The sequence below is a fragment of the Bolinopsis microptera genome, chromosome 13 (genome assembly GCF_026151205.1).
Source record: "Bolinopsis microptera isolate Bmic1 chromosome 13, MBARI_Bmic_1.0, whole genome shotgun sequence".
Lineage (NCBI taxonomy): Eukaryota > Metazoa > Ctenophora > Tentaculata > Lobata > Bolinopsidae > Bolinopsis > Bolinopsis microptera.
In genome coordinates, this window is record NC_087084.1 from 8,157,386 (window position 1) to 8,175,299 (window position 17,914).

General features: G+C 35.8%; 2 protein-coding genes and 3 long non-coding RNA genes across 9 annotated transcripts in view; 4 read left to right on the forward strand and 1 right to left on the reverse strand.

Moving 5' to 3' along the window:
* LOC134824967 (uncharacterized) overlaps positions 1–1,626 on the forward strand; it is a 46,525-nt gene extending 44,899 nt beyond the window's left edge. For both annotated transcript variants that reach the window (XM_063837001.1, XM_063837000.1), the window contains one exon: positions 118–1,626. In XM_063837001.1, the coding sequence (XP_063693071.1) occupies positions 118–300 (183 nt within the window). In that variant the 3' untranslated portion in view covers positions 301–1,626. The remainder of the gene's footprint in view (positions 1–117) is intronic.
* The window catches only part of LOC134824966 (muskelin-like), a 472,587-nt gene that overhangs the window by 57,618 nt on the left and 397,055 nt on the right, over positions 1–17,914 (reverse strand). The window lies entirely within an intron of this gene.
* Positions 5,264–8,908, forward strand: LOC134825352 (uncharacterized). 2 transcript variants are annotated; one of them, XR_010161539.1, is made up of 5 exons: positions 5,264–5,337; positions 5,463–5,580; positions 5,709–5,799; positions 7,684–8,665; positions 8,832–8,908. It is a non-coding gene; the product is annotated as an uncharacterized LOC134825352 (long non-coding RNA). The 2 variants fall into 2 exon arrangements; XR_010161540.1 differs by having other exon boundaries at positions 5,463–5,576; positions 5,707–5,799.
* LOC134825353 (uncharacterized) lies at positions 9,039–9,654 on the forward strand. Of its 2 annotated transcripts, none has more exons than XR_010161541.1 (3): positions 9,039–9,112; positions 9,238–9,355; positions 9,484–9,654. It is a non-coding gene; the product is annotated as an uncharacterized LOC134825353 (long non-coding RNA). The 2 variants fall into 2 exon arrangements; XR_010161542.1 differs by having other exon boundaries at positions 9,238–9,351; positions 9,482–9,654.
* Positions 12,819–13,434, forward strand: LOC134824698 (uncharacterized). Of its 2 annotated transcripts, none has more exons than XR_010161459.1 (3): positions 12,819–12,892; positions 13,018–13,135; positions 13,264–13,434. It is a non-coding gene; the product is annotated as an uncharacterized LOC134824698 (long non-coding RNA). The 2 variants fall into 2 exon arrangements; XR_010161460.1 differs by having other exon boundaries at positions 13,018–13,131; positions 13,262–13,434.

The following is a 17,914-nucleotide window of genomic DNA, read 5'->3' on the forward strand; positions in this document are numbered from 1 at the left end:
AAACATCTAATGCAGCACATGACCTTAATCTTGCGATAAACTAAGCACTGCTAATTAATTATTATTTAATCGCTAATTAGTTGGTAATTAATTAACACTAACCTCCTCACTCCGCAGGCGTGTGTAATCGGTGCAGCCCTCATAATCCTGCTTGTCGTCCTGGTAATAGTATGCAGATCGCGCAACAAGGACAAGGGTGTGTACAAGTTGAAGGAAACGAAACAGTTCGACTGGGAATACGGTAACCTGCCACCAACCTCCAAAAACTCTTTAGTGCGCGAAAGTGAACATGGAGTGTGAGACTGTTAATGAGACGATAGTTAATTATTAATTAATTAGTTAATTGAATGATTAGATGATTGGTCAATGAGATGATCGGTTGATGTGTAAGAAACGAGGAATGTGACGTGTCAGAATTCTCCAGTGAAATGTGAGTGATGTGTGACGTCATCAAGTGTGACGTCATAATTTGACGTCACCACGTGGTTAGACCTCGTGTACTCTTTGTGTATAAACGAAATATTTTTATGTAATTTATAAAGTTGACTTTTTATATATGGAGCGCTGAGTCTCGCTGCGGTTCAAGAATTTTAGAATGAGAAATTTGGTTATGCACGAATTTTGGGGTAATTTGTTGAAGCGAAAATAATATTTTCTTGTGTTTGACTGAGATCACGGAATAAGATATTTTATTGTGTTTGACTTATCACGAGAGATTGCATCGAATTAGTTTGCTGTTAACGGGTTGACTTACAAATATATTGACGTTTATTGAATTTTTTTATGTTTTGACAATTAGAATTGATGAAATCTGATGTTAATTGACGATGGATGTTCGTTCGAGATAAAATGTTTTAATTTGAGTTATGAGATCGTTGCATTAACAGAAATTCGATTATTTTATTAGACGACCACCTAAACATGGAATCATTTTATTTACAATTTAGCTTCTTTTAGATTAGAGTCATGGTTAAAATAATAATACATTTTTATTTTAGAATCGACAATTTACGTTTTACCCGATAAGTTAAACAAATACCTAATCATCTTTAAACGTTTTTTTATTTCAATATTGATATCGTTGCAAACTGTCAGCCGTTTTAATTAATTGTTGCTAGCAATTTAGCGGACGTATAATATTAATTCCAGATTATTTGAATGTGAGATATGTTTTATGACATTATGTCACGTGATGCCCATATAAGGAGATAATATGTTTTGTTAACCCATCAAGTTGTCATGAATACCCGAAATAAGAGTGAAACTCTGCTTGAAAATAGCCCCTTTTCTTGTTACCAGGAAATGTTTGCTTCTCGGGAATCAGAAACATTTTTATTGTGAATCCTAAGACGATGAAATACCGACGATAATTTTAGTTCCTCGTTTTTGTTCGGTTTACTTGTTTTTCGTTACCTGACTTCAGAGCGAAAATGCTTAACTTCTGTTGCAATTTACCATTATTATCAGGATTACTTTCAATGTAAAATTTTAGATATCGCCAAATAATAATTACATTTCTGACCTTATGAAAGATAATGACTGCAATTCTACCTCCGCATTTTTAGTCTTAATGATGATAATTTCTTGTCGCTGACTTGAGTTTTAATTAATAAATATCTAATGTAACATATCTCGTTTATCTTGTCTAAATCTCTAAACGATCGAATTAAATCGCTACACCTTCACAATACATCAAAATGCAAAGGTGTAGTGTAAAATAGTGTAAAAAATTTCGTGTAAAAATAGATATTGTAAAAATAGATAGTGTAAAATGATGTAACTTATTATTTATATCAATTTCCTAATATAATATATGTTAACTATGAGGAAAAAATACCGGTGGAAATTATTTCGTAGGCCCTCAAATGGCTCCTGCAGATCCAGTCTTAACCTTAATTTTAAATTGGACATAACTTTCTTGCTGAAGTAGCTCTGAAACGTCGGATTAGAGCCTGTAAGTGTAAGACTGGCCTCCAGCTCGCCATTTTTGAGATTCAAGCAAATCGATGAAGTTCAAAGGGTGCAGGATGTTCAGCTCGACAAAATACCGATAGAATTTATTTCATAGGTGTAAAACCTAAAAGTTGGGTTTAAAAAGGGCCGACTGTTGGTATTATCATACAATCATCATCAAGTCCTACACAATGATAAAGGCTCCATCTAATCAAGCTACATGATTAGAACCTGATTACACCTGGTTAGCTTTAGTAAGCATACTTACGGCCGGAGCCGACGGCTTGTATTCAGAGTGGAAGAGTGGTGACGTAACATAATGTCACAAGGTTCGGTAAGTCCCCACCAAATAGGTGACACTTTATCTCAAAGAGAGCTTATTGAGTTAGATTAATTTCAATCACAGTTTTAGGGTCCGGTCACGGTATTATAACCGGATGTACTTTAGATTAGTAATTGTTATTCCCTAATTCATGACTCAAGTTTGAAGAACTTTTGGTAGAGGCTAACTGTACTTATATTAATTTTAGCGGTCTATTACTAATTAACAAATGATAGAGTCACATAATTAGGCCGGCAGAATATCCGGTATTGGGTTTAAAAGAGTAATATATTGTAACTATAGTCTACCTGGGACACACCCCCATGTATGCATGCCTTACTTTATAAACCTTAACTTAACTTACTTTTAGTTATTTAGTCATATTTTACTTTTATGGACATGTTACTTGCCTTCACGGGGAAATGAATACAACAATGTTTGTATAGAAATAAACTGCCTTTAACTGGGCCTAGCTTCCCGAGGTATACGATATGGTTACGTTTTTTAACTTAACCTCTTGTTTGGGTAACTTAACTTAACAAACGTAACTTTGGTGTGGCCGGACTCCAAGAATATATTAAAAGTAAACACGGGTTAGTTGTAAACGTATGTTGTAAATGTAAACGGTGTATTATTTTTAGTTAAAAATATTTTCAAGCAGGACGACTCAGTCGTATGAACGACAGGGCCTTTACTTCCTGGACGTCTACCAGGGCCCTGCCAAGCCGGCGGTTGACCGTTAGTCCTTCTTCTGCCACTCGGAGCCCGGTGCTGTCTACCTCGACGAATTCTTCTATTTGGACTACTTCCGGGGCCCTCATGATCTTGAGAAAGACCTTAACCGTCTCTAATAGTACGGCTACCGGGCCGTCAAGCGTCATCATCCTGACTGGCCAGGCAGGTCTTCGTATGGCCTCTATTGTTACTTTTGCCCCTTTGGACTCGAGAATTCTCTTGAGGGACCGTGGTGGTTCCTCGCCTGGGGCCACAGGCCGTTGTCCTGACCCTAGTATTACTTCCAGAAACACCGAGGACAGATAGAAATCTATCTTTCTGCACGACATGCTAAGGTCGCTGAGTACCTCCTCTTCGGACGTGAAGGAAGGAAAGGTGTTACTGTTGGTGTTCATTGCTAAGTGGTTAAGGTTTTAGGTGGGATATGGAAACAGGCGATAAAAATTTAAATTTATTGATTATAATAATTAACATGTTACAATGGTGTGTTACTGTTAGGTATGTTGTGATGTGACAGTTAAACTTACAAGTGTGTGTTTGTCATGGATAACAACGGTGTGGGGTGGCGAGTCATCACATCGACTGCACTGGCACTAGGCACTAGTTGCTCTTGGGAGTAGATCAAGCCGACGGATCCCCGATCCGATTTTAAAGAGAATTATCGCATCCATTTAGGGACACTCGCACCTTCATCCTGTACCCAACAATCTGCATGTAGAATTGCCGCTCACCCATTGGCTCGCTGAAATACAGGGAGAGGGGGCGCTGATTTCCAGCATCCCTTGGTGCTCCCAACTGTGCAGCCAGTTCTGCACAATCGATGCAACCACTCGCACACATAATATGTAATTGTGATGTTAAAATAGTATGTGCCTCTTAACACCTGTATTTAACATGCGCTACTTCACATGGGCCTTTAACACATGACACTAAACATGTGTCACTTTCTCAAGGATAACACCACTGCGCACTGAAAAATGTCAAAGCTTATCAACAATTATGAATTAGTTTTACGGCAAGTGACGTTGTTCAAAATAATACTGCAGTACTAGTTATCAAAACTTTGCAGCAGTACAAGGGGACATTATGAATTTCTAATAAAGTTCTAATGAGTTTCTAATGAGTTTCTAATAAAGTTAGGTAAGAGATAATGGGGCCGGCAACTATCTCTATAGGTGTTATAATTCATCAATCCGTATTGTTAAGAATTAATCAATGATCACTTAATTTAAGGGATTGAATTTGCAGTTTTACACTCTAATAATTTTAGTTTAATCATCAAGGGTGCTGTTAGGTAGGGGTATAGTGAATTGAAGGTGAACAGGTTTGCAAATATCTCACGGCCTGTATTAGTATCTTATAAAATATTTGTACTGAGAGACGGGTAGTCGGTCAATTAATTTAAAGTCTTTATCAATTTAGAAAATATTAAGAGTCAGCGTAACAAGCTGAAAGTTGTAAGGTTTGTATGATTGAAATGTCTCACGGCGTGAAGCTGTAGTTAGTATTTTAAGCCGTTGTAAATTAGTAGTTATTTGGAATTGTGACGTTCCCGGTGGGAAAAGTAGTGGCTTGAAGATCGTTAAAGTTTCAAATTTATTAGAACTTATAGTTAAAAGAATACTTACAATTATTTTAACAGCATTGATTTTTGATTATTGTGTTGACGAACTAGCCGAGGTGTTACAAGAGTGCCATGAGAATCAACTCCCCCTTCAACTCCCCAAAGACCTGTCAACCAGCAGTCTACAAAAAGGGGAGCTCGCCTGCTGCTCGCCGCCGTCCGCCTTTAGCCTTTCTGCCTTTTCTCTTATCTCCGGCCCGGGGTCATGTCATGCTGTGCCCGTTCTCTCTCCACTCGTTACTCATTTTCATTATAGGTTTGTAGTTTTAAAGTTAAGTTTTGATCATATTGTTATCGTTGCTTCAAATCGTATCAAAATGTTGATGTTAAGATTAGTTCATACTTAGGTTAAGTTCTGTTGCAGAATGCATAATAATAATATGCGGTTAAGATATTTATACATAATAGTAATACCTCACCAGATTGTCTCGCCGCACTACTTGTTCCCGATCGATCCTTCCAGCAACTAGTCTAAGCTATGGGGATCTATTCCCGAGGTATTGTTCTTACATTAAATATTAATCAAATGTTCATAAAAATAGCACTTTTCCACTTGTTAACGTTGACGATTGTAGTATCATAATTATTTCCTGTGTACTAATTATTAGTTCTAATAGTTATTAATCTCCAGGCAATATGATGGTGATACCCACCCTACTTGCTCTGCCTGTCCTCACCTAAGCTCCACCAGTCGTATTGCTTCGTAAGTTTATTACGTCTTCATTAAGAGGTTCCTACGAAAGATTTTCCCTTATTTTAACTTAATTAGTCTGATTATTGTCACTACTTGAACGCTCCGTACTTATAATTAATATTATCTTACTCCAGATTGATTACCCCCTCCTTCCTCGAGAACCGTTCGTCATTACAAGATGGTTCAGTCCTAGTTGACATTCCACTATATGAAAAGACCAGATCGCCACGTTATATTCTTATTCCTTGGTTAGTAAATTATACTTATAGTGATTATAGTGATTCAGTTCGTAAGTTATCTAGAAGTAGGAAATTAATACCTATATTCCGTATAATTAGTGTGGTCCATTAACTTTGTATTGATATATAATCTCCTCAGAGAGAGAGAGAGAGAACCGGAACAGCGACCTCGTGAATCATCCTATTTAATCGCTTCACCCTCGCCACATTCGCTACTACTTCAATTATTGGGGTAAATGGACATTAAGACTAAGTTATGAGATATGAGAGTTAAATTAATATTGTAATCCTATTTAACCCAATTATTTTACAACCCTTATTTCCTTGTTTTAATTGGTCATCTTCCAGATACAAATTCACCTAAAATTCTGAATCCATAATTACAATAGAAATTACTGTCCTAAAATTGTATCTGTACAAAGAGAGTTTGGGTTTGACCTGTGCCCTGAGTGAGTCTCAAACCGGGAGGTATTCCATAATATCGGAACCTGAATTTCCATACTCTAGTTAAAAGGAGCCAATTATACGTAGTTAAATTAATACCACCACAATTTAATGAAATATAATAAATAAATAATCTCTAGAAGTCATGGAAAATTGGAGCATTAAATAGGCCGTTAAGTAAGTTGTCGTGCTGAAACCCGAGTACGCCTCTTAACAATGTAGCCCTAATGCAGCTCTCTCTGTACAAAATTTTCTAGCAAAATTTTCAAAAAATCTGGAAGAGACACCAAACCTTAGTTTGCTTGTTTTGTTAGTGCACCGTTAGTGCAATTTGTTTATTTACATTGATATTAGTTGTTGCAGCCATCGCCATAAAATGATGAAGTCACAGCAGAGAAGTAGGTTGAAGAGATAATTGTTTTGTGTAGAAGTTAAAAGTAATTATGAGATATCGTGGGTAAGTAATTGTGATGATATATACGGCCGTATAATTAGGTAAAGATGGGAATGATACGAGAGATGTATGATGTTACGAGATAATAAGATTATGTTATAATGAGATGTTGAAATGTGAGACAATTATATTATGGGGAGATATATTAAACTGCAGTATAAATTATTAGCCGGCTAAGGGATACGGGGTTCAGAAGTTGTGAAGTTTATTGGGAGGAGGTGCTATAATGGTTGTTGACAAGGTGTTAGTTTTAATAAGTAGATGGGCTTCTTATCTGTTATTTGAGTGTTGTGATACCGCCAAAAGCGCGCTTGGTGGTTAGAAACACTTCGGATTCAGTACGACCCTTCGAACTTTGAAACTAAGATTGGCAACATGATTTAGCGTAATAGGGTATGCGGACGTGAAGAAGAGAAGATATGATACAGAGGGAGATTTGATAAAGGGGTTGTTGTATAAAAATAAAGATGATTTAGCGTAATAGGGTATGCGGACGTGAAGAAAAGAAGATATTTGAAGTATGATGATACAGAGGGAGATTTGATAAAGGGTTTGTTGTTTAAAAATAAAGATGATTTAGTGTAATAGGGTATGCGGACGTGAAGAAAAGAAGATATTTGAAGTATGATGATACAGAAGGAGATTTGATAAAGGGTTTGTGTTTAAAAATAAAGATGATTTAGTGTAATATGGTATGCGGACGTGAAGAAGAGAAGATATTTGAAATGAGATGAGACAGAAATGAGTTGATAAAGAAGTAATGTTGTTAAAGTTGGCATGGTGGAATCATGCTGGGAAATAAGAGATACAAATTTTGTTGAGTTTGGGGTAATTTACGTTGTGAAATATGGCTGGTGGCTGCACATTAATTACCGCATAAGGCATTCAGGAAAACTTTTGATTATGAATAAACTGAAATTAATTCGGCCTAAACAATTTTCTAGAACTTAAAGAACATCACTTAATAGCTTAATTATAACCGTAACACACATTTATATTCTCTTGCCACATCGTTTGCTACTCGTTTGATGATTTGAATTTTTATTAAACCTTGATTAATAGTTATATTTTGTAAATAATAAGTCGCTAACGTAATTAAACTATTAGTATTAGGATTTTATTTTCCTCTTAAACTTCGAGTATGTGTTATTCGCTGTCTTTGCGTGCCTTAAAACAGTTAACCTCCGTAATGTCGTCTAATCATTGATAATACCCCAGCAAGTACACAAGTAGACCCTGGAACTTATAACCCTGCTGAGAATAGTGACCAAATTGTGTCGGAAAATTACGGACAGTACTATGACAATAAAGATAACTACGACCAGAATAGGCACTACAATTACAACGACTTTACTTTTAAATATTAACTTATGGTAATTCAAATGTTTGTTTGTACGATTATATTTAATTTTGTTGGCTGTGCGCGAGAAATTCGATAATTCTTTAAATTAATGATTTTTTACTATAAGAACGGGCATACCTTATTACCAATAGTTCTTTTGAAATTTTTTTTTTTAAAGAAAAAAAAGAAGGTTGTAGATTTATCATTTCTTTAATTATAGATAGTTTTACTATGACGTGGTCGTCATTAATTTTCGATCGGGGAGATGTTAGGTAGGGGTATAGTGAATTGAAGGTGAACAGGTTTGCAAATATCTCACGGCCTGTATTAGTATCTTATAAAATATTTGTACTGAGAGACGGGTAGTCGGTCAATTAATTTAAAGTCTTTATCAATTTAGAAAATATTAAGAGTCAGCGTAACAAGCTGAAAGTTGTAAGGTTTGTATGATTGAAATGTCTCACGGCGTGAAGCTGTAGTTAGTATTTTAAGCCGTTGTAAATTAGTAGTTATTTGGAATTGTGACGTTCCCGGTGGGAAAAGTAGTGGCTTGAAGATCGTTAAAGTTTCAAATTTATTAGAACTTATAGTTAAAAGAATACTTACAATTATTTTAACAGCATTGATTTTTGATTATTGTGTTGACGAACTAGCCGAGGTGTTACAAGAGTGCCATGAGAATCAACTCCCCCTTCAACTCCCCAAAGACCTGTCAACCAGCAGTCTACAAAAAGGGGAGCTCGCCTGCTGCTCGCCGCCGTCCGCCTTTAGCCTTTCTGCCTTTTCTCTTATCTCCGGCCCGGGGTCATGTCATGCTGTGCCCGTTCTCTCTCCACTCGTTACTCATTTTCATTATAGGTTTGTAGTTTTAAAGTTAAGTTTTGATCATATTGTTATCGTTGCTTCAAATCGTATCAAAATGTTGATGTTAAGATTAGTTCATACTTAGGTTAAGTTCTGTTGCAGAATGCATAATAATAATATGCGGTTAAGATATTTATACATAATAGTAATACCTCACCAGATTGTCTCGCCGCACTACTTGTTCCCGATCGATCCTTCCAGCAACTAGTCTAAGCTATGGGGATCTATTCCCGAGGTATTGTTCTTACATTAAATATTAATCAAATGTTCATAAAAATAGCACTTTTCCACTTGTTAACGTTGACGATTGTAGTATCATAATTATTTCCTGTGTACTAATTATTAGTTCTAATAGTTATTAATCTCCAGGCAATATGATGGTGATACCCACCCTACTTGCTCTGCCTGTCCTCACCTAAGCTCCACCAGTCGTATTGCTTCGTAAGTTTATTACGTCTTCATTAAGAGGTTCCTACGAAAGATTTTCTCTTATTTTAACTTAATTAGTCTGATTATTGTCACTACTTGAACGCTCCGTACTTATAATTAATATTATCTTACTCCAGATTGATTACCCCCTCCTTCCTCGAGAACCGTTCGTCATTACAAGATGGTTCAGTCCTAGTTGACATTCCACTATATGAAAAGACCAGATCGCCACGTTATATTCTTATTCCTTGGTTAGTAAATTATACTTATAGTGATTATAGTGATTCAGTTCGTAAGTTATCTAGAAGTAGGAAATTAATACCTATATTCCGTATAATTAGTGTGGTCCATTAACTTTGTATTGATATATAATCTCCTCAGAGAGAGAGAGAGAGAACCGGAACAGCGACCTCGTGAATCATCCTATTTAATCGCTTCACCCTCGCCACATTCGCTACTACTTCAATTATTGGGGTAAATGGACATTAAGACTAAGTTATGAGATATGAGAGTTAAATTAATATTGTAATCCTATTTAACCCAATTATTTTACAACCCTTATTTCCTTGTTTTAATTGGTCATCTTCCAGATACAAATTCACCTAAAATTCTGAATCCATAATTACAATAGAAATTACTGTCCTAAAATTGTATCTGTACAAAGAGAGTTTGGGTTTGACCTGTGCCCTGAGTGAGTCTCAAACCGGGAGGTATTCCATAATATCGGAACCTGAATTTCCATACTCTAGTTAAAAGGAGCCAATTATACGTAGTTAAATTAATACCACCACAATTTAATGAAATATAATAAATAAATAATCTCTAGAAGTCATGGAAAATTGGAGCATTAAATAGGCCGTTAAGTAAGTTGTCGTGCTGAAACCCGAGTACGCCTCTTAACAATGTAGCCCTAATGCAGCTCTCTCTGTACAAAATTTTCTAGCAAAATTTTCAAAAAATCTGGAAGAGACACCAAACCTTAGTTTGCTTGTTTTGTTAGTGCACCGTTAGTGCAATTTGTTTATTTACATTGATATTAGTTGTTGCAGCCATCGCCATAAAATGATGAAGTCACAGCAGAGAAGTAGGTTGAAGAGATAATTGTTTTGTGTAGAAGTTAAAAGTAATTATGAGATATCGTGGGTAAGTAATTGTGATGATATATACGGCCGTATAATTAGGTAAAGATGGGAATGATACGAGAGATGTATGATGTTACGAGATAATAAGATTATGTTATAATGAGATGTTGAAATGTGAGACAATTATATTATGGGGAGATATATTAAACTGCAGTATAAATTATTAGCCGGCTAAGGGATACGGGGTTCAGAAGTTGTGAAGTTTATTGGGAGGAGGTGCTATAATGGTTGTTGACAAGGTGTTAGTTTTAATAAGTAGATGGGCTTCTTATCTGTTATTTGAGTGTTGTGATACCGCCAAAAGCGCGCTTGGTGGTTAGAAACACTTCGGATTCAGTACGACCCTTCGAACTTTGAAACTAAGATTGGCAACATGATTTAGCGTAATAGGGTATGCGGACGTGAAGAAGAGAAGATATGATACAGAGGGAGATTTGATAAAGGGGTTGTTGTATAAAAATAAAGATGATTTAGCGTAATAGGGTATGCGGACGTGAAGAAAAGAAGATATTTGAAGTATGATGATACAGAGGGAGATTTGATAAAGGGTTTGTTGTTTAAAAATAAAGATGATTTAGTGTAATAGGGTATGCGGACGTGAAGAAAAGAAGATATTTGAAGTATGATGATACAGAGGGAGATTTGATAAAGGGTTTGTGTTTAAAAATAAAGATGATTTAGTGTAATATGGTATGCGGACGTGAAGAAGAGAAGATATTTGAAATGAGATGAGACAGAAATGAGTTGATAAAGAAGTAATGTTGTTAAAGTTGGCATGGTGGAATCATGCTGGGAAATAAGAGATACAAATTTTGTTGAGTTTGGGGTAATTTACGTTGTGAAATATGGCTGGTGGCTGCACATTAATTACCGCATAAGGCATTCAGGAAAACTTTTGATTATGAATAAACTGAAATTAATTCGGCCTAAACAATTTTCTAGAACTTAAAGAACATCACTTAATAGCTTAATTATAACCGTAACACACATTTATATTCTCTTGCCACATCGTTTGCTACTCGTTTGATGATTTGAATTTTTATTAAACCTTGATTAATAGTTATATTTTGTAAATAATAAGTCGCTAACGTAATTAAACTATTAGTATTAGGATTTTATTTTCCTCTTAAACTTCGAGTATGTGTTATTCGCTGTCTTTGCGTGCCTTAAAACAGTTAACCTCCGTAATGTCGTCTAATCATTGATAATACCCCAGCAAGTACACAAGTAGACCCTGGAACTTATAACCCTGCTGAGAATAGTGACCAAATTGTGTCGGAAAATTACGGACAGTACTATGACAATAAAGATAACTACGACCAGAATAGGCACTACAATTACAACGACTTTACTTTTAAATATTAACTTATGGTAATTCAAATGTTTGTTTGTACGATTATATTTAATTTTGTTGGCTGTGCGCGAGAAATTCGATAATTCTTTAAATTAATGATTTTTTACTATAAGAACGGGCATACCTTATATTATTACCAATAGTTCTTTTGAAATTTTTTTTTTTAAAGAAAAAAAAGAAGGTTGTAGATTTATCATTTCTTTAATTATAGATAGTTTTACTATGACGTGGTCGTCATTAATTTTCGATCGGGGAGATGTTAGGTAGGGGTATAGTGAATTGAAGGTGAACAGGTTTGCAAATATCTCACGGCCTGTATTAGTATCTTATAAAATATTTGTACTGAGAGACGGGTAGTCGGTCAATTAATTTAAAGTCTTTATCAATTTAGAAAATATTAAGAGTCAGCGTAACAAGCTGAAAGTTGTAAGGTTTGTATGATTGAAATGTCTCACGGCGTGAAGCTGTAGTTAGTATTTTAAGCCGTTGTAAATTAGTAGTTATTTGGAATTGTGACGTTCCCGGTGGGAAAAGTAGTGGCTTGAAGATCGTTAAAGTTTCAAATTTATTAGAACTTATAGTTAAAAGAATACTTACAATTATTTTAACAGCATTGATTTTTGATTATTGTGTTGACGAACTAGCCGAGGTGTTACAAGAGTGCCATGAGAATCAACTCCCCCTTCAACTCCCCAAAGACCTGTCAACCAGCAGTCTACAAAAAGGGGAGCTCGCCTGCTGCTCGCCGCCGTCCGCCTTTAGCCTTTCTGCCTTTTCTCTTATCTCCGGCCCGGGGTCATGTCATGCTGTGCCCGTTCTCTCTCCACTCGTTACTCATTTTCATTATAGGTTTGTAGTTTTAAAGTTAAGTTTTGATCATATTGTTATCGTTGCTTCAAATCGTATCAAAATGTTGATGTTAAGATTAGTTCATACTTAGGTTAAGTTCTGTTGCAGAATGCATAATAATAATATGCGGTTAAGATATTTATACATAATAGTAATACCTCACCAGATTGTCTCGCCGCACTACTTGTTCCCGATCGATCCTTCCAGCAACTAGTCTAAGCCATGGGGATCTATTCCCGAGGTATTGTTCTTACATTAAATATTAATCAAATGTTCATAAAAATAGCACTTTTCCACTTGTTAACGTTGACGATTGTAGTATCATAATTATTTCCTGTGTACTAATTATTAGTTCTAATAGTTATTAATCTCCAGGCAATATGATGGTGATACCCACCCTACTTGCTCTGCCTGTCCTCACCTAAGCTCCACCAGTCGTATTGCTTCGTAAGTTTATTACGTCTTCATTAAGAGGTTCCTACGAAAGATTTTCCCTTATTTTAACTTAATTAGTCTGATTATTGTCACTACTTGAACGCTCCGTACTTATAATTAATATTATCTTACTCCAGATTGATTACCCCCTCCTTCCTCGAGAACCGTTCGTCATTACAAGATGGTTCAGTCCTAGTTGACATTCCACTATATGAAAAGACCAGATCGCCACGTTATATTCTTATTCCTTGGTTAGTAAATTATACTTATAGTGATTATAGTGATTCAGTTCGTAAGTTATCTAGAAGTAGGAAATTAATACCTATATTCCGTATAATTAGTGTGGTCCATTAACTTTGTATTGATATATAATCTCCTCAGAGAGAGAGAGAGAGAACCGGAACAGCGACCTCGTGAATCATCCTATTTAATCGCTTCACCCTCGCCACATTCGCTACTACTTCAATTATTGGGGTAAATGGACATTAAGACTAAGTTATGAGATATGAGAGTTAAATTAATATTGTAATCCTATTTAACCCAATTATTTTACAACCCTTATTTCCTTGTTTTAATTGGTCATCTTCCAGATACAAATTCACCTAAAATTCTGAATCCATAATTACAATAGAAATTACTGTCCTAAAATTGTATCTGTACAAAGAGAGTTTGGGTTTGACCTGTGCCCTGAGTGAGTCTCAAACCGGGAGGTATTCCATAATATCGGAACCTGAATTTCCATACTCTAGTTAAAAGGAGCCAATTATACGTAGTTAAATTAATACCACCACAATTTAATGAAATATAATAAATAAATAATCTCTAGAAGTCATGGAAAATTGGAGCATTAAATAGGCCGTTAAGTAAGTTGTCGTGCTGAAACCCGAGTACGCCTCTTAACAGGTGCACGAGAGATGGAGTCCAACCTTTGAGCGGGGTTCTGGTAGGAGTTATATATCTTTAATGGGTTTTTAATGAATGATAAGGGCCCGCATCAACGCGTTCCTAATCGAATCCTATGCTTATCTTAATTACTTTGTAACACTTTTGCTTCTTCAAAGAGTCTTTCTTAGCAATCGGAACGATTCAATTATCTTTATGGTTGCCTGTCAATCGGAATGTGCAGAAGTGTGTGTAACTAGCCACAGTCTTGCAACTTCGACTGAAACAAGGAGAAAAACAACTGGAGCTCACGTCGGATTAAAGCCTGTAAGTGTAACTGTAGGTGACACTTTATCTCAAATAGAACTAGATTAATTTCAATCACAGTTTTAGGGTCCGGTATAACCGGTTGTACTTTAGATTAGTAATTGTTATTCCCTAATTCATCTGACTCAAGTTTGAAGAACTTTTGGTAGCTAGGCTTATGCCACTGGTACTTGTATCAATTCTATCGGTCTACATGTGTACATTGTGAAGTTATGTACGTATAACTAACATTATAAGCTAGGTATTATATCCAGGTATTATAGATGCGAATCGATAAAACGGAATACGACGGAGACTTGAAGTCGTCTATTCTCGATCAGCGTGCCTTAAGGAATCTCTTAAAATACAAAGCCGAACCGCATGGAGAACGGCACTATGCACATTGCATAGTACAATTGCAAAGCGATGTATAAGACTGCTATTTCAATTTGGTAACATCCCCGATTTTGATCACAAAGAATACTACTTAACATGTGCACGTTCGAGAACTTATAATAAATGTAGTTGTCACTTTGTAGCCAGCTGGGCCCCTTCTTTTTTGAAGTCAATTTTATTCTCTAAAATGCGTTTTCTTTCCATTTTCATACAATTTATCATAAAGTATGGGCTAATTGGCCCCACAAGTAGGAAGTAAAATAAGGACCTCTATGGCGGCCGAGATGGCTGACCTAAATTTTCACTGAAAATTTTTAATTTAAAAATTAATTATACAATTAATCACAAAATAAAAACAAATTTGAAAATGGTTTTTTTTTGCGCGTGGCCGAGATGGCTCACCTATATAAACGTACGTGCAAATCGTTTGAAAAATAAAAATCGTTTTCAAAATCAAAACCGTTTTCAAAATCAAAAACGTTTTCAAAATCAAAATCAATATCGTTTTCAAAATCAAAATAGATACCGTTTTCAAAATCAAAATCAATATCGTTTTCAAAATCAAAATCAATACCGTTTTTAAAATCAAAACCAATATCGTTTTTAAAATCAAAATCGATATCGTTTTTAAAGTCAAAATCAATATCGTTTTCAAAATGAAAATCAAAATTGAAATCAAAATCAAAATTAATCAAATCAAAATCAAAATCGAAATCAAAACCGTTTTCAAAATGAGAATTGTTTTTAATTTCAATATGAAAATCGTTTTTTATTTAAATTTTGAAATAATTTTAGAAATCAAATTCAAAATCGTTTTTATTTTGTGATTAATTGTATAATTAATTTTTAAATTAAAAATTTTCAGTCAAAATTTAGGTGAGCCATCTCGGCCGCCATAGACGTACGGGCTAATCAGAGAGACGCACTCTAAACGTGATCTCTCCTGCGATAACCATAACAAATTTCCTCCATTACGTCCATTGGACGCGCACAGTCACGTGCGGGCAGTCACGTGCAGCGTGACTGCCAATCAGATTTTGTTATTATTTTGAGTTGTCCGACTATTTTGAATCTATTTTGATTTGAACAGAGGTCCTTATTTTACTTCCTACTTGTGGGGCCAATTGTAAGCCGTGAATATGTGAATGAAAACAAGTAGATTTTGAGTCAACAGAATACATTTATATTTTATTGGTACATATAATCATTATCATCCTTAACAATAGTTTGCACTAATAGAAAGTTCAGTGAAATATAACGTAATAAAATATACAAAACGTTTTTAAATTTTTAAAAAAACGTCTATGCATTGTTTCCCCAAACAAGAATTTAGAAAGTAAGTTCTCCAAAATCATTTAACCAGGTTACAAAGAAACAGCCCTAGCGTTAAAGCTAGACACCAAGTCCTGAGATCACAGCTATAGTCGGGATTTCACTTTCTTCCGTCAACGACAGGGGACTGGGAGAGATGACAGTTCCAAAACAGGATCCAAGGCATAGAACTACGTTGTAGATCTTAGCAGCTTGTTCTGCAAGACCTCTGTTGTCCAGATTCCACTTTCCATAAAGATAAAACTTGCTGGGGTTATAGAGATTAAGATGACACGCCTCCCCTAGCCCCATTAGAATCAATCCTATCAACAATTGGTAGGTGAAGTCCAAGAATCTAAAATCACTTGCTGTCGCTCCAAAAGCCACTACTGCTCCGCTTTAATACAATAAATTCCCCATTGTCATTGTGATGATGACATCAAGCTTTTCAATTCTACCTGCAATGAAGCTCAAAATTAAAGCAGATGCAAATGAGAAAATTCCAAAGATGCGCAGTAATTGTACGGCTACAGAAAGGGAAAAGGTGGTGGATTGCACGATTCTCATCGGAAGCACATAGCCTATGAATTCGGCAACTATATTATTCAGGAACAGGACTACGTCAGGGAAGCGAAATGCAATTTTCTGTGACCAAAACGAAATAGATTGAGGGCGGATGCTATCATTTTCATATTTTGTCGAAGCTGAAGGCTTCTCCTCATCGGTGTATTCAACTTTCTGTCGAGAACTTTCTTTCACTTTGATGTTTGTTAGCAGTGGTAGCACTAAAAGGGGAAAAATGTTGAAGGAGGCCATACCAATACTAACCAATACCCATCCGCCAGCTACGAATAGCTCAGTTCCCAAAACTGATGCAACGAGTACCCCAAGTTGTGTGAAGCCGCTTATCAGGATCATCGCCTTCTTATCTTCCTTAAGATACAAATCCACTATACCGCCCTGAAATGGATTATTGATAAGCTTATCTGAAAACACTGATTAAAATTTGTAATAGTTGGCAGCGAGAAGCATATGCTCTGTTCTGAACAAAGTTGAGGATGAAATATAAATAGGTTAAATAGCCGCTGATAGAATATTTACTGACCTGAACAAAAACATACAATGTGCCCATTGCAAGCCCTTGAAGACTCCTCAGAAATGCTATGGTTCCGAAAATAACAGGGGCTCCAGAGTTCGTATCTACTAAAACTTGAACCAGTGCCATCAAAGAGGTGCAGATCAAATTGAAAAGGCTTACACCAAGGAACTTTTTTAAAAGAGACGCATTTCTGACGGTTTTTGGTAGAACTAGAAAAACATAAGGGCCGACGGGGGCGGTTATAAGGGCTGCAGAGATAGAAGCAGTACCTGAAAGATATGACAATGATTTTTATTGTTTATTAGTGAACAAATTTATAATATTATATGATAGGGTTACAATTCAGATTTAAAGAAATGTAATTGTCTCTTCCTTCGTACTGCAGGTTTAGTGTTGTGAAATGTATCTATTTTGGGCCAAACTTGAAAGCTTTGAGTTTGACAATTGACATGTTTATTGTTTCATTGAATAACTAATCTCACCTATGATGGTATGGAGATCAGATTTCTCAAGAAAGTTTAAGTAAAATCCGGAGGGGTATTGTCTGGTCGTATATACCACGGTCATTCCAAGGCAAGCGAAAATCAATATGGTCATCCGATGACATGTTGTGAGCTCTGAAATGAAAAGTTATAGAAAAAAATTAATTTTTAGAGTAACTTTGAATTTTTCTTGACATACGTTGCATGCCACTTTTCGCGCGCGAAGCGCGCGCCGCCGAAGAATTTTTCACACCGAATATTAATGATGTACAAAATTTACGATATGAAATCATCACTTAAGAACCAAAGCAAGAACACCTTCACTTCCTATAAGAACTTCCTACATAAAAACTACGTACGAAAATTTTTCTGTCAACGCTGCAAAATTATGGAACCTACTGCCAAGATCCGTCAACATACTCAAAGATCTTTCCATGTAATTCTCGACAAAAATCATGACAATCCCCCAACGGCAGGCTACACTGCATGCTATCTGCAGCAACTCCTTTATACTTATAGACTGGAACCTCCTAGTCGGGTTAGGTGGTCTACGTGATG